Source organism: Carcharhinus amblyrhynchos, chromosome 21 (assembly GCF_965287045.1).
Source record: "Carcharhinus amblyrhynchos chromosome 21, sCarAmb.v2.hapA, whole genome shotgun sequence".
Lineage (NCBI taxonomy): Eukaryota > Metazoa > Chordata > Chondrichthyes > Carcharhiniformes > Carcharhinidae > Carcharhinus > Carcharhinus amblyrhynchos.
The window spans coordinates 7,814,630-7,832,038 of NC_137344.1; the positions used below are offsets into that span (position 1 = coordinate 7,814,630).

General features: G+C 39.6%; 1 protein-coding gene across 3 annotated transcripts in view; it reads left to right on the top strand.

Moving 5' to 3' along the window:
* The window catches only part of smurf2 (SMAD specific E3 ubiquitin protein ligase 2), a 214,192-nt gene that overhangs the window by 176,280 nt on the left and 20,503 nt on the right, over positions 1–17,409 (top strand). For all 3 annotated transcript variants that reach the window (XM_080209417.1, XM_080209419.1, XM_080209418.1), the window contains one exon: positions 16,088–16,295. In XM_080209417.1, the coding sequence (XP_080065543.1) occupies positions 16,088–16,295 (208 nt within the window). The remainder of the gene's footprint in view (positions 1–16,087; positions 16,296–17,409) is intronic.

Consider the following 17,409-nt stretch of genomic DNA (forward strand, 5'->3'; position numbering starts at 1 on the left):
TATCATTCCATTTGACACTTTGAGCCATCTGATATTAAAAGAGCCTGTGTGCTAGAAACGTCAATCCATACTGCAGGTCCAAAGTCCTGATGAAGGAGCTGGGTTATGCACAGGACAAACAAACCTGCAATATTTGCAGAAAATCAGATGTCAACCATGAAACAAGGATCAATATGCAGATTGCATCTCTAAATGAGCAGAAGCTAACAATAAACAAAGTCCCATTGATTGTCCTAGTTCCCAGTGCCAGTCACATATTTTAATATTCTGTCTAAATTATAGGTTGTACTTAAAAACATTACTTCTGTATAGGATCTTTTTGTTGTAGGACACAAATCACCGATTAAGCAATATTTTTATCTTCGTGATATGAATGTGACATTAAGTCCAACTTGCTATTAGTTTAAAAGCAAATTTCGGCAAATGCTAGAATCTGAAACCAAGAGAGAACTGCTATTAGTTTACTTTTCTGTCAGGTACCGAACATAACCACTCTATCTCCAATTTAATGTTGCAAGCTTTTCTTTTCAATAAATTGAGACAACTTTAACTTAAGACCCCAGTGTGAAGGAGGTTACTCAGTTGGCGTTCTTATGCTGTTGTGGGGCAAGCATTGAGTTCAGATAGGGCAATGGTATATTGTGGACAGCTTTATAAAGATGTTTTATTTATTAGTTCTGATGTTACCAAGATTGCTGTAAAAGGCCACAAGCATCACATGTATACATTCTGTTGCAGAATATACATTTTTTAACATGTTAGAGATCAGTTTACATGTATGCGGTCAAATACTTCAATATAAAATAAGTTATTTCTTCCTCCCCTCTGGATTTGCATTCTCTCACCCACCCAAACCCACAATTTGCTCTCCTACAGCTGAGAGAACATGCAGGTGTCCTGTTCCTGAGACTGTGAATACCACTCTGTATCTGGTTGCTGGCAGGTGTGAAAGTATGCTCTTGGGTGACTTTGTTTGATTTTTAAATATTTTTCTTCCACCACTGCCCCACTGGAGACTGCCTTGCTCCCATTCATCATTTTTACTGTTGACAAACAGGGCCAGGAGCTGGAAACAGAGTTGTAGGCTCAATCCACTGACCTACTAAGCATATTTTCGCCATGTTATGTATATATGTTCAACTGTGTCTAATATAAGCTGGTGTTCTGTCAGTCAATGAAACAGCTGAAGCAACAGATGTTAGAAGGAAGGATAAAGGTTATAAGTTCAAGGAAAAATGTTTATAGTCAGAAAAATTCAGTGGCCTGGATGCACAGACAGTTTTCCGTAAATACTCAGACACCACAGTGACTGAGGGATGCTGCTTTATGTGCTGCTCTTAGCAGAAGCATGTAATAAACATCATTACAAAAAACCACTATCCTATCTTGATGACTGTCTGCTTATCCCAATTTTATTTCCACTCGTCTCGATGGACCTCTTACTGGATAGTGTCCAATACTGGTAATCTGGGTGGGAACCACAAGCAGTAAATGTTTAAATCTATTTATTCAGAGTCTAAGTCCATAAATAGTATGGACTTTGAAACTGTTTTCCTCCTTTCGGTTTAGGTTTTCCATTCTGCTCCCTAAGTAGCAAGCACCATTTTCCAGCTAAGACAGCAGACAAGTAACCTGCCCCCCAGGCCTCTTCTGTTATTAACTAGCTGTTAGCAGATACATTTGAGTGGCCTGTGTTAACTTGCCCTCCGTTTTGCCTTTGTTCCTTGCATGTGCAGGATACTCAACTTTCAGTGCAACCTCTTGACAACCTGAAATCTGTAGTTTGCTGTGCCAAAAGCTTTGGGCATAGTGTTGGTACTTTTCTAAGTCTCTTGTCTGTTTTAATAATGCTGTTTCCTGGAACATTTTTCAGTGTAGCACAAGTGAATATTGTGGATCTGGACTGCCTACTCACACCACACACTAATCTAGAAAGCTGATCTCTGTGCATGCATAGTTAAATGCACACACAACTCCATTCAGCAATTTCCAAATGTTAGTGAAACATTTAAAGTTCTTAATGATGGAAAAGGGCAAATTACCCCATCAATCGTTTTCTTACTTTGTAAAGAATCCAGATGGTTTGTTAGAAGCTTTTAAGAAAATTTTAGAATTCTGCTTCACACTTAGTACTGCAACTGGTACAAAACTAAAGTACTGTGCTTTCAGTGGCCTTTCACTATTAGAAAAGGGCAGGATCAGCGGTTTGATAAAGTTAAAACTGCTTGTTGCCAAAATGTTTCATTGCCACCCGAAAAAAAGGACTTTACATTCAAATAAACACAAACGTTGCATTTTCATGTTTTTGGGACATTTCTTAAAAACCTTTTACTTGTCTAGCATCCAGAAATAAAATTTGATTTCTCTTGACCCCAAATGCTGTGTCTAGTTTTAAATTCACTTTTTCTTCTGCTCTAATTTTTGTTCTGATTTATGAAGCCTATCATTCCTAGTTTAATTTATGTTCCTACTGTTAAATTATGTTTTTAATAGATTCAAAAGTTAAGAGCTTAGTTTGTTGCTGTTTATTGTTTGTGCTCTTAGTCCTTTTTCTAATTTTTGTTTCAATGTAGAATTAAATTGTAAATTCATTTAATGAGCTTTGAAAGAAATTTTGCAGCTGAATTTCTGTTTGCCTTTCAGTCAGATGTTAAGGTGTGATGGGAAGAGTTGATGTATATGCAAATGAATCTTGCAGGTTAAAATTTGTCTGCATTGTAGCTTTAATACAAGGCACAAATGTGGGAAAATGTGTCTCTTGCTGCTTGATCGCAGTGATATGATGATAGCTACACTTTGCAAAGTATTGCAGAGAGATAAATCTAACTGGCTTGAAGAGTCAGCTGCAGACTTTGCTCTTGAAGATTTGAGTTTCTGATACCATTGGCTATTTTTAAGAGGAAATAGGTTGGCATGTTGGCCTTGAAAATCCAAGCCAAAAATGTTTGTGGTTGCTGTTTCTGTAAGGCTATTATTGAACTGCTATCCAAGGTAAATTGTGTGACTCCATTAAGGTGGGTGTTTCACTTAATTATGGTGAAGTGTAACAATCATATTGCTTTCATGCTGCACTGTTATGTTCCTCCTATCTTTGAGTGCTTTATTTAGACATGCTGGTTAGGTGTATTGGCCATGCTAAATTCTTACTGAATAGGCGCCAGAGTGTGACGACTAGGCGATTTTCACAGTAACTTAATGTAAGCCTCCTTGTGACACTAATAAATAAACCTTAACTTTAAACTTTAAAACTTTGTTGTGCAATATACATTACTATAATATTTGTTAATGTGTTTTTAATGTGTCTTTGAAAGACAACTGAGAAACCAGAAGAAAATGCCTATCTGCAACTGTAATTAGTGGTAGTTCTGCATCTGAACAGTTATTTGATCCTTACTTTACCTTTCCCCCACTTGTTTTCCTGTTGCCATGCCAATTTGATTAGTGTGATGAAACAAAACCTACTCTTATTATGTCAAAGCAGCTTTGCAAGAGGCCAATAGAGCATAGTTATGCAAGTTGGCTTCATTTACCTTTTTCTCATTGCAGCACTTCTACTTCCTCCATGAAACCATTGCTCTTCATTTCCTTTCATCACAAAGCTTAGGCTGATATATTTAATTTAAAGTGGGTTGCGTGGGTTTGCACCGTCAGCCCATGAGCAAAAGAGATTATAAATCCAAATAGATTATTAGAAATTAAAACGAATGTTGGAAATACTCAGTTCCAACAGCACCTGTGGCGAGAGAAACAGTTAATATTTAAGGTCTGTGGCCTTCAGAATACAATATAAAGCCAGGGAGAGCGGTGAAGTTCTTTTCAGGTTTTCAGAAGCTTTAAGCAGTAGACCACTGTGGGCTCAGTAAGAGTAGTTTGTAATGCTGGATTCCATAATATCAGTGGTAAAGCAGAGGGTTACTGTTGTGCCAAGGGTTGATTGAGATACAAGTTTTTGCCTGCCTGATTCCGTGGAGAGGCCAGTTCCTTCCTCCCACAAAGAGGGACAGAATTGGTAGAAGCACAAATGTCTTCTACTCTTTGCAGCCAGGGTGCAGTGAGTGATCTGTGTAGATCTTAAAGAAGCAAAAGGGAAAGAACATAAAATAGTTTGATCAAAAATCTGTGATGGATTGGCACTTATATCTAAAGGGGTAGGGAAGGATTTCAGTGAATCTCTACAAGTACTTAAATGAAACACACAAATGTTCACATTTTGATGATGGTGGATGACCATGAGAGATGATTATGCAGTTTAATGATTCTGTTGCTTAAATCTATTCTGACAAGCAGCTCGCAAATTGCAGATCAAAATTGGGAAGATTTTGGTGCGGATTCTACGAATATGGTGATAATATGGATTTCGCTGTGTAGAACAAAGAAAATTACAGCACAGGAACAGGCCCTTTGGCCCTCCAAGCCTGCACCGTCCATGCTGCCCAACTTAACTAAAACCCCCTACTCTTCTGGGGACCATATCCCTCTATTCCTATCCTAGTCATGTATTTGTCAAGACGCCCCTTAAAAGTCGTACAGTATCCGCTTCCACTATCTCCCCCTACAACGAGTTCCAGGCACCCATTACTCTGTGTAAAATAAAATCTGCCTCGTACATCTCCTTTAAACCTTGCCCCTCGCACCTTAAACTGTGCTCCCTAGTAATAGACTCTTCCAACCTGGGAAAAAGTTTTAGCTATCTACTTTGTCCATGCCTCTCTAAATCTTGTAGACTTCTATGAAGTTGCCCCCTCAACCTCCATTGTTCCAGTGAGAACAAACCAAGTTTCTCCAACCTCTCCTCATAGCCAAGAGTTAGAATTAGAAACCTTACAGCACAGAAAGAGGCCATTCAGCCCATTGAGTCTGCACCTACCACAGTCCCACCCAGGCCCTAACCCCATATCCCTACATATTTTACCCACTAATCCCTCTAACCTACACATCTTAGGACACTAAGGGGTAATTTAAGCACAGCCAATCAACTTAACCTGCACATCTTTGGACTGTGGGAGGAAACTGGAGCACCCGGAGGAAATCCACGCAGACACGAGGAGAATGTGCAAACTCCACACAGACAGTGACCAAGCGGGAATTGAACTCAGGTCCCTGGAGCTGTGAAACAGCAGTGCTAACGACTGTGCTACCGTGCTGCCCAAATTTTCAGAACTCTGTTGTGCATATAGCGCATTTCTACAATATAAGTAGAAAGAGGAGTAGGCCACATAACATTAAAATGTCATCTACTATCCAATGTGGTGATGGCTGATCTTCATCTGAACTTCTCTTTCCTGCCCGATCCTTATATCCCTTGGTTCCCTTAAAAGTCAAAAACCTGTCAAACTCAGTCTTGAATATACACAATGATTGAGGATCTCCAGTTCTCCTGAGATGGAGAATTATGTCCTCCAGACTATAATAGCAACTTGTTTACTGTTGTGGCTTCTTCAAATGGAAACTATTAAACTGGGCTACAAGATACTCTAGGTTTTATAAGGCACTGATTTTTATTTTTACCTTTTACCTTTTCCAAATGCATGAAGCCCATAAGTATTATGATTTAAGCAGTAATCAAATTATTTAACTTATCTTGTATGGGATCTCATTAAATCTGCAATCCATAAATATGAGTAATAAATGGATTCCAAATAATGGAAGTGTACACCAGATGAGTTGCTGGTCATAGTATGTGTTGTGCCAACCAGGTTTTAGATATGATCACAGTATTGATTAACTCTGTTCCTGTCTAGGAAAGCAATTGCAGAATGCTGCACTTGCACTTGTTTAGTTTGGATGCTGGTTGCATTCAGCTCTGTTATGCAATTCAAAGGTCCAATTGCTAAAATGGTGCCACGGTGGTTAGCATTAACTGCCTCACAGACCCAGGGATCTGGGTTTGATTTCCAGCTTTGGTAACTGTGTGGATTTTGCACGTTCTCCCCATGTCTGTGTGGGTTTTCTCAGGGTGCTCCAATTTCCTCCCACAGTCCAGAAGACGTGCTAGTTAGGTGCATTGTCCATGCTAAATTCTCTCTGTGTATCCAAATAGGTGCCTGAGTGTGGTGACTAAGGGATTTTCACAGTAATTTCATTGTAGTGTTAATGTAAGACTGCTTGTGACAATAAGTAAACTTTTAAAAAAAGTGCACATGTAAGGAGCCTTCTATCTACATTACCTTTTTAAGTGCTGATAACCTTAGCCCAAATCAAATTTGTAGACCCATATGGAACAAAGTAAATAAACTTAAATTGCTTCAACCATCAATGTCTAAACACTGACAAACTGGACGTTATTATGGTTTCTGTTGCCTGTGTCATTTCTATCTTGAGGCATTCCAGGGCAAAGATCAGTGCTCCAAGTGATGAACTGCATTTGCCAAGTCTGAGTACTGTTCCTGCTTATGTGTGCATGACGCGCAAGCTTCCTCTTGCATGGGACCGAAATCTGCACTACATATAAGATGGACTTCATTCCCTCTCCATTTCCCTCCTTGAACAAAAGTCAGAAAAGTCGATAGGAAGTCTCATCTTATTCAGTTCTTGCGTGCCAGATCTGGGTCTGTCTGGTTCACCTACTAACATCTTGGTGGTTACATTACGTAATGATAAATCTTTCTTGATTTTCAGAAGGCGTTTGACAAGGTACCTCAAGAGGTTATTGCAGAAGGTAAGGGGGCATGGAGTTGGGGGTAGGGTGTTAGTGTGGATAGAGGATTGGTTGTCAAATAGGAGGCAGAGAATGGGGGTTAATGGGTGCTATTCAGATTGGTGGTTGGTGACTAGTGGAGTGCCCCAGGGGTCGGTGCTGGGGCCTTAGCTATTTACCATTTATATAGATGATCTGGAGGAGGGAACTGAGTGTATGGTGTCGAAATTTGCTGATGACACCAAGATTGGTGGAACGGCAAATTGTGCGGAGGGTGTGGAGAGTCTGCAGAAGGATCTAGATAGGCTGGGCGAATGGGCCAGGAACTGGCAAATGGAATTTAATGTTGGCAAGTGCGAGGTGGTCCACTTTGGTAGGAATAATGGTAGGAAGGACTATTACTTACGTGGCGAAAAACTGCAGCAGGCGACGGTGCAGAGGGACCTCTGAGTCCTTGTCGCAAAAACCCAGCCTGCAGGTGCAGCAGGTGGTCAGGAAGGCTAATGGGATGCTGGCTTTCATAGCGAGGGGGATTGAATATAGAAGTAGGGAGGTCTTGCTGCAGCTGTATGGGTCATTGGTGAGGTCGCAGCTGGAGTACTGTGTGCAGTTTTGGTCGCCGCACTTACGCAAGGATATTTTGGCCTTGGAGGGAGTGCAGAGGAGGTTTACTAGTCTGATGCCGGAGTTGAGGGCGTTGAGCTATGAGGAGAGGCTGAATAAACTAGGCTTGTACTCATTAGAGTTTAGAAGAATGAGGGGAATCTCATTGAGACGTATAAGATGATGAATGGGATGGATAGGATAGAGGTGGAGAGAGTCTTCCCGCTCAGAAAGGACAGTAGGACTAGGGGGCACAGCCTCAAGATAAAGGGGGGGGCGGTTTAGAACGGAGTTGAGGAGGAACTTCTTCACTCAAAGGGTAGTGAATCTCTGGAATTCTCTGCCGGTTGAAGTGGTGGGGGCTGCCTCGCTAAATATTTTTAAGACGCGGGTTGATGGGTTTTTGATAAGCGAGGGGATTAAGAGTTATGGGGAGAGGGCGGGAATGTGGAACTGAGCCATGACAGATCAGCCATGATCTTATTGAATGGCGGGGCAGGCTTGAAGGGCTAGATGGCCTACTCCTGCTCCCATTTCTTATGTTCTTATGTTCTTAATGGAATTATTGACAAAACCTAACAATCAATCTCTTACCAATTAACCTCCAACAGACCAGGAATGACATGAGGAAAATTTGACAGAGAACTTTTGGAACCCTAGGAGCCTTGCTCCTCCAAAGCATGCTTTAATTTGCTGTTGATCAGGGCCGTTAGCGATTTGTTTCTTTCAGTTTTAAGTAACAGTCCCTTTCTGGATATTAGTATTCATGTAAAGTATTTTGCATTTCATTAGATTGATTTCATATGCTACCAGTCTCTCTCATTCGCAAGTATATTCCTGTAGCTGATGCCGTTCAGCTGTGGAGTGTACCACCTTCATTAGCTTTAATACTGATAGTTCCAGGTAGGTAGTGTTTATATTAGGAATAACAGCCGAAAGAGGGAGAACAGCACAGTAGCTGGCAAATGCAGTTCTATATTATAAAAATGGCCTTTTAGCCATGTTGAAAAATTGACTTTATTGCAACTGAAAGATTTTGAAATTGTCAATTCCTTGTTTGCTGAGTTCTCATGAAAGGTGCCAAACAGATATCCATGGAAGGATGGATGGAAACAATAGAGGGAAAAACAGTCCCATGACATAATATTTTCCTGGCTATCTTATGTACATGAAGGAAATTAAGGGGAAGTACAAATATCATACAACTGTATTGTGTAAGAATTGTATACTTCAACTAACCTAATTAGTTGCTAGTCTGCATTGCTTTGCAGTTTCATATAAGCGCTTATCAAGATTTGCTTCATTTCCTGTGAGCTAAAGTGACATACTCTTTTAATAAGCCTGTAATATACCTGTAAATATATCTAAGCTCTTTTAAAGAGGAACACATGATTTTATTTTAAACTAAATGTTACAATGACTTTAGATTATCCCCGCTCTGTCTTTTTTTTAATGCGTCATTAAGGATACTGACTTGGAAGAATTAGTGACGCTATCCCATGTGCGGGAATTGTAGTGCAGTGTTGTTTGTGGTGTTAATGAAGGTTCTTCACGCATTTAAACTGTACAAGTTGTGCCTTTATCTGCATTTATGCAGAAGCAAACATTTCATACTTAACTGGAGGAGCCATTCCCTCTGAAGGGCTAAGATTATAAGGAGCAAAAGTAGACCATTTTTAGGTTTCAGCAAGTGCATGGTTGGTGAGATGTGGAAATTGAAAGTGATGTTGAAAAATAGTTGTCTAGAATGCTGTTGTATGAGCCACAAGGCTGGCTTATATACCGTATGGTGGGTTCATTCATGGGGCTGTTATTGCAGATTTTGTAGTAAGGTGAATGGACAAGGAGCACCCCTATCTTCTCACTTGCCAGAAGACAATACAAGAGGCAATTAGTCCCTGAGATTAAGCAGTAGGGGTGAAAGATTTTGATCCTCCATCTCAATCTAATACCAAAGGCCAGCTTGCCCGGTTGAATACTTCCTCTATGCTATCAGTTCTAGCCACCATGTGAACAATGCATTCAGTGTGCTCTGTTGCTGGGGTCATTGTGTGCTTACAACTCAGGATGGTTTTAATAGCTGGCTCCACAGTGAAGTCTGGCATGCAAGAACTGAATAGGATGAGACTTCCTGTTGACTTTTCTGACTTTTGTTCAAGGAGGGGAATGGAGAGGGAATGAAGTCCATCTTGTATGTAGTGCAGATTTCGGTCCCATGCAAGAGGAAGCTTGCACGTCATGCACACATAAGCAGGAACAGTACTCAGACTTGGCAAATGCAGTTCATCACTTGGAGCACTGATCTTTGCCCTGGAATGTCTCAAGATAGAAATGACACAGGCAACAGAAACCATAATAACGTCCAGTTCGTCAGTGTTTAGACACTGACGGTTAAAGCAACTTAAGTTCATTTACTTTAAGATTGTTCTGATTTGCCACTTTAATTAACCATGTGTTTTCAAAAATAGAGTTTTATCAAACACTTGAAAATGAGTTCTTATCCTCTTGCACATTAAGATGCTCTTTTTGCTTTCTAAAATCTTGTTGCATGATTTTTTTTTTAATTCAGTAAGCAGATATTTACTAAATGCAGTTCCAAGGCTGTCTTAGAATTATTTATTCTATTGGAGCAGTTTACAGATCATATTTGGAACCTGTATGACCCCTCATCTTTAGAATTTAGATTGGTAACCAGCCAGAAATAAAATGAAATGAAATGTATCTCTGTCTTCCTTCCTTTCATATTGAAATAAATTTTAAACAGATTTCTTAGCCATTCCTTGATACTAATTGAGCCATTTCATGGAGAAATTGAAGTGTCACGTTGATGCTTTAGTGATACTCTTCTGAGATTTGTGTTAATGTACGCTGTTGGGATAGACCACAAGGATCTTGAATCTGCTTGTGCTCTGCTTGACATTGAAATGCTTGCTGTGGTATCAGTGGTGGTATGGGCGACAAGAAATGAAACTAATAAGTACTTAATCTGTTACTGCTGTTGTTCCTTACTTCGATCAAGTAAAAGTTTTTTTTAAAACTTGTATTTAGTAGACGGCTGTGCAATTTGGCAGTGGGTCATAAAGATAAAAATATTCTGGGTCTGATCTGAGGCTTGTGCTGAGTTGGCCAAATGCAGGAAAGCAAAAGCTCGGAGTGAACTCTAGTGTGCAATTGTGAAGCTCCAGTAGCGACCCCCCCCCCAATCCTACCAGCTCCCTCCAACCTTGCTTTGAGTGTATGGCACAAAAACTGCCCGCTCAACCCAGTTGGTTTATGCCAGAGTTATATTCCACACAAACAACATACCACTCTCATATAATCCCACCAGTGTAACCTTCTATCCCTCTCTTCCTCGAGTGCTGTCACTCGCTGTTGAAACGTATCCCACAGTAAAGGTCACCATCTTCACATGAGTGAAGGAGGGGGGACATTGAGGAAAACTTCATTGTTAGAAAATAGTTTTAACATTATAGATTTCAGCAAACTGTTCAAACAAAGCCAAGCTTTTAAAAATAAGACAAGAGTTCAGACGTGGCCACATGCCTCTTCTGAAACATGTACCTCAAGTTTGTCTGACAGGTGGTTAATGGTAAAGTCTGAGGTTGAAAAGGCAGACACTAAAGCCTCATTTGTGGTATCAAAAAAAATGCACCAATGCATTTCCAAAGTTATTTTGAAGTCAGTTTCCAAAGTTATTTTGAAGCAATTTGTGTAATGTAGAGAACTCTGCAAGCAGTTCCTTTTATATGTAAATAAAGGAAACATCTCAACATGCAGTTTTGTGGTCATGATCACTCATTCGCATCCTCATAAGCATTTATCAAGTTGGTGAATAATTTTCCTGCTGTACGTATGAAGTGTAATTTTTTAATTCACTTTTATAGATAAAATGCATCAGTATTTTGCTAATTTGTGCTTAGAGTATAAATGCATCCTCCTCTTGATAGGAAGATTTAAACACTGAGCCGAATTCTGTGGTGAACAGTGGTACACTTGCCTTGCCGGAAGACTTTGTAAAATTTTGCACTGGAACCTGAGAGCCATTACAACACAGTGCCCTCTACTGTGAATCAGAGACCTGTGTGAATGGTTCAAGCAACGACTGCCTTAACCAATCAGATTGAAGAAAGTGAACCAGTAAATGTCAGTTAAAAATATTTAATTGAATGACAAATCATTTCAGTAAGTCAAATAGAAGGGAAAATAAGATGGGATTAAGAAAGAGAAAAACAGGAAGGAATAAATGCAAGCTGAAAAATCAGTCTCAACACATGTAAAAGTTCACTTTCAGTGCCAGAGAGGGTGTTGGTAATAATTAAGACTTACCACAATGTTAAAAAACCTTCCAAACCTGCAACCTCTACTACCTAGAAGTCACAGATGCATGGCAGCACCACCACCTGCAAGTTCCCCTTTAAGCCACATGTCAATCCTGATTATGAACTATATCACTGTTCCTTTAGTGTCACTAAGTCACAGTCCTGGAACTCCCTAACAGCAAAGTGGGATATCAACACCACATTGACTGCAACAGTTCAAGAAGGTGACTCACCACCAAAGGGAAATTAGGATGGGCAGCAAATGCTGCCTTAGCCAGTGATGCCCACACCCTGTGAAAGAATAAAATCTGTATGTACTGGAATGGACAAGCCTTAATTTTCTCTGCCAAGTTCAATGCATGTTTGTAACTTAAGTACAGGAACTTGCTGCTGTTCCACGTATTCCAATGCTGAGCCTCTCCACAAGGTCTCACTATAGCCTAACTCTTGGAGAAAGGGGATGATTCCAAAAGTAACTTCCCAATTTCCACATTTAACTAACTGCACGTGTAGTTGCCAGAGGTTGCTGTTAGATTTACATGTGAGCAATAATGACTCCACCATCGTTTCTGTTGCAAAATCTGAGCCACAATGCTGATTGTGTCTTTTGTGCGCAATCCCAAAATATGTGAAATAATGTATTGATTAGAACCGTTCCGCAGTAACATTGCTGCGATAAATTTGTGGAGATACGAGTTGGCACATGCTCTGGGAAGAAAGTGTCTTTTTTTTTTGTTTTGAAATTATTAACTTGGAGTTCAAGTTGGTACATTGTCCTGTCCTGATCTTTCATCATCGCAAGGTTCATGGATTGTGCAAAAATGTGGAGATAGTTCAGCTGAGTGGGTGAGTCCTATCACGATTATCCACATGGCAACACTCATGCTTCTGCCAGTAGAGGTCTGGCTCGTTCACAGTATGGTGTGGCCATGTAACCGAGATGCAAGACAGTGACAAGCGGTAGCAAGTGGGTTTTCATCCAAAAATAGCAAGTCTTGCTTGCGTAAGAACCACTGGAGGATAAGAAAGTTGTTTTTGAGATTTGTTCATATTGGTAACTGTGAAAAGAGCAAAGGACCAGAGAACAAAATAATATCTACTTTGTGAGCAGAAATATATTTCCATTTTTTGTGATGTCTTTCATTCTGTGGTTTGAACAGAGAATTTGGTAACACTCAATAAATACTTGGAAAAAACTTGCAATGAACTACTGAGCTTCCATGTAGCCCCAAGAGATCAGTTCCACAGACTTACAGTTTTGAAACAGGTGGACCTTAAGGTGATACCACAGGGTGAATGCAAATCTTAAACATATTAAAAAATTGATTCTCAAGAAATACTACTTCATTTTTTTCCCCCAAGGTTTTCGTCATGTTATCTGAATAATTTAGAAATTTCCAATAATTTATCAGCTTTGTTTAAATCAAAATCATGTTTTAACTTGAATTAGACCTGGTGCCCCTTTTTAACCTTTTATGTAACATTAATTGCTGTTTTAACAACTCATTTACAGCACAGGATATTTTACTGTCAAATCATTTTCATTAAACAAGCAGGACTGACCAGTTTGAAACCATTTTTTTAGTGTGTTTTAGATAATTAAGCAATGTGTAACAGGCACAAAACTTTATTGTCCTTCAAATTGTAGCTAAGCAAAACTTACCATTAAAGTTAAAACAAATCAAAAGTACCTGAAAAGCCATCTGTTTATGAGCTGCAAAAATCTGTAAATATTGCCAAGATTTTTTTAGTTTTATTGCCGGTGGGTAGTACTGAAAAATTCCCTCATTCCTGTGGCCAGCCAGCCAGGACTGGTGTCCCAGCCAGGTTGCTAACACAAACAGCATTTTGTAAGCAATAACCTCTTGCCAATCGGTTCCTTGGAACATGTACTGAACTTAGATCAAAGGTGTAATGATTGGCATGCTGTTGTATTTTGAAATGCTACTCGTAAATTTGAGATCTCCTTTTTTCGTCTTGATAATGGAATCAAGAATCAGCAGCTCAGAATTAACATTGCTTTCAGAATGACCCTGTTTAGTCTATCAATGTGTTCTTTCCCCCTGCAGCTGCTGCATTAATTAGATTTTGGATCAGTCTGAAGAAGAGTTCCGAATTGGCAGAAGAGTTTAAAATTTGTTTCTTCTTCAGTCTTGGATCCTCTTTTTGACCTGCATCAGGACCCCTGCTGTGAAGTTCAGAGAATTACAGTCAACCTTGCTTTAGAATAATGCTGCAAATGTGGAAACTATTCTTAATATATACCAGTTTCATCTCCCTTTTGTATCATTCATTGGGGTTTGCGGGGGGGAAGTTTCATTTTATTTCTCTCTTTTGCTAAAAGAAATAACTTTCCCAAGTACACCACCTTTCACAACTTTAGCCTCCAAACACACTTCACAACCAAAATAGTTCATGTCTTCAAGTGATTTATTTGGTAAATGCATCATCAGATGTGGAAATGCCATGATAGCTGTTTGTTCTTGCTTAAAGGAGTAAAAGTGGTATACTGCTGAATCTTGCAAGGTGCTGGATTCTCTGACCATCCCAGCTGTCCCACTGCCATTTATCAGACAGTTGACTTTTAATTGACTTGATCTCTAGCTCTTTGGGATGGAGGCATGTAGTGTTGTATCAGTATTGGGTATGTGTTTCAGGTTATAGCCAAGTGTTAGGCCCTTGGTGAGAGAATCAAGGAGCTGGGATGCGAGAGGCCATGGGTGAAGGGTAATCTGGGGAGGGGTAACACCTGGTGGGGAATGAGCTCTCCAAAGGTGCACCCAAAGCCCCACCAGTCTGCACAGGGAAACCTACTGGACTTGGAGCTTAGTGTGGCTTCTACTGCCAGTTAAATCCCAATGGTGGCAGGATGAGGCCCTTAAGCAATGGTTAATTGTCCACTTAAAGACTTCAGTTAGCCTTTTGGTGGGCAGGCTGCTTGACAGCCCCCCTGCAGCTCATATGATTCTCATGGGGTCAGGCAGGTTGATAAGTGGTAGCCGGGTGACCCCATAACTGGATTTAACAAGTCATCTAGTCTTTAAGACCGTTGGTGTGGGTGGCATGGTAGAACAGTGGTGAGCACTACTGCCTCTTGGCATCAGGGATTCTTGTTCAATTCCTGGCTTGTGTCACTGTCTATGTGGAGTCTGCATGTTCTTATCCATGTCTGCATGGGTTTCTTCTGGGAGCTCCGGTTTCTTCCCACAATCCAAAAAAAACATGCTGGTTAGGTGCATTGGCCATGCTAAATTCCTCTGTACCCAAACCAGGCATCTAGAGGATTTTCACAATAACTTCATTGCAATGTTAAGGTAAGCCTACTTGTGATACTGATAAATAAACAAACTGGAATGGAAGCATAAAATCCAGACCCAAGTCTCATTATCGCCAAGCAGTACTTCCTGATGAAACGTTTATGCATGTGGCTAATGGGTGAGAAAAAGACAGATATATCTCTGATGCCTCCTCTATGACAGTTGCCACCTGACACATAGTATCTACATTCATATTTAATGAATAGATTCTTCAGAAAGTTGCAAGAGATTTGCTGAAAAAGTAGGGGAAATGTTTACATATATAAATTGTGACTGTATACGCACTTATTTTAAATAATAATGCATGAGGTTAATGCTTTATTTTCCCTGCCAAAATCACCCAATACTCCAGGGTCATCCTGCCGAGCAAGATAACCCTTGGCCTACAATTTTCTCTTTCTCTCATCTTTGCTTTGGCCGTATCTGAGCTTGTCTTGTCTGTGTGACTCACCGTCTGTTCCCTTGACTCAATGCTATAGAATTACTGACCACACACGTACTCTTCCTGACCCCTGGCTAACTGACATCGTAAATGGTTTCATCTCTTCTGATACTGTTCTTCCCTTTCAAAATCATCACCTAATGAATGCTTCTGTCTGAAAGATCAACATATTTTCCATTCTTTATAGATTTGAGTGTTCCGAGCATTTTTTGTTTTGGTTTGAAAAATTCAGTCTTTATACTTGAATCAATTTATTCAAATGTGGTGATGCACTAGAAGCTTGGAGAATATAGTTAGTTGAAGTTTGAGCAGTTTGTCTATTTTTTTATTCAAATCTTTTTTGCATCTGAAGCAGCATTTTTTGTTTTAACAGCAAACATATCTTCAGATATATATCCTAATACCATCAGTGAGCAGAACCATAATAAAATCATTCATTTTAATCTATAACAATAAATTTTAATACGGTATATCTGTTTTTAGAGACAAATTTGAAGGTGTAATTAATTTAATGTACAAATTACAGCAATTATACAAAGATTTCAGCTGGAAAAAAAATGGCTAATGCAAGTTATCATTTCTACGTGCTATAAAAATGATGAGAAAGGATCTGTCTTAAATTTACTTTGATTGTAACTGAGTTGGAGTGTAGCTCTTCCTCAAATGTACCGGAACTTGCTACAGCATTTGTAATCTGTGCTGATATACACTGTTGAGATCAGCTTTAAACCGTTCCTGTTCTTTCTCTGGCTTTTGTTTCTCTTTTCAGTCGTCAGAACCACCTGAAAGAGCAACAGCAGCAGCAGCCGCCACCAGCACCTCCAATCCTCCTGCCAGATGAAGCTGAATGCCTGACCGTACCAAGGTACAAACGCGACCTGGTCCAAAAGCTCAAGATCCTGAGGCAAGAGCTCTCGCAACAGCAACCGCAGGCTGGTCATTGTCGTATTGAGGTTTCTAGGGAAGAAATATTTGAGGTATATAAATTGTCCTCTTCATTGTCTTCTTTGCAAATGCAGAAACAACGTAGCTGATTGTTAAGTAGTTGTTCTGCAGTGATGTGATTCGTAGCTTTAAATTTTTTCAGAGGTTCCAGGACTCTTGTTAGTTAGAGAAAATAAATGATAAAATCAAGAATGTGATGCTGAAATTATTGTAAATCAATGCAAATAGCAGTGTGGTGAATATTTGTTGCATTTCAAGCCATCTGCAGGTGATCTTTATGGATCAGTAGTCTCAGTGGTTGACATGTTCCTGTTAAGACTTTGCATGTTGCATGACTGGCACCTTATTCAGATATTCAGAGTCTGAGTAGACTTTATTATTTTTTTCTGGATATGTTTCTCTGTTATGACAGTACTATTGCACAATTGCTAAGCAAGTTAACCTTTAAAAGTAGACCTTTTTGATTATTCAGAACTAGTTCTAAAGCAACTTGGATTTCTAATCAAGTCCATGAAGTGTGACCTCATCTTCTGATAAGGCACATTACAGTCTTCTTGAATTCAACATTGTGTTCAACAACTTTAGACTCTGAACTTCTACCTCCATATTCACTATACCGCTTTTTATTTTCTGTTATTCGGCCCCCCTGGCTTATGCCCACATGGTTATTATCTGTTGTTGTTCAGTTTTGCTCCCACTGAGCATAGAGGTTTACACCATGAAACAGGCCCTTCAGTTTTAATGGTTTAAAGCATTAATGGTTTTCTCTTCACATATGCTGCTAAACCTGCTAAATTTATCCAGCATGTTTTGTTTTTATTATGATTTGTTTTCTACTTGTTCCTTGATTCAAGATTCTTTGCCACACACTATTCCTACAGCAATCTGCATTCCAACTATTTGAGTCCTTGTCTATGAAAGTGTGCGTGGCTTCCACATTATGCTTTTCTTGACTGGAGTGCTAATTTATATTTTTCTATTTCTAATTTGCATTTATTTGTACAGATGACTCAGGAAAAGAATTACATTATATTTATCTTTTGTTCATGTGTTTGTTCTCTGTTCTTTGATTAAAAAGGTAGTAATCTGTGCCTGAGCAAAGGTCCAAAAGCCATCACACTGATGCAGTATGACACCAGGGAAGGA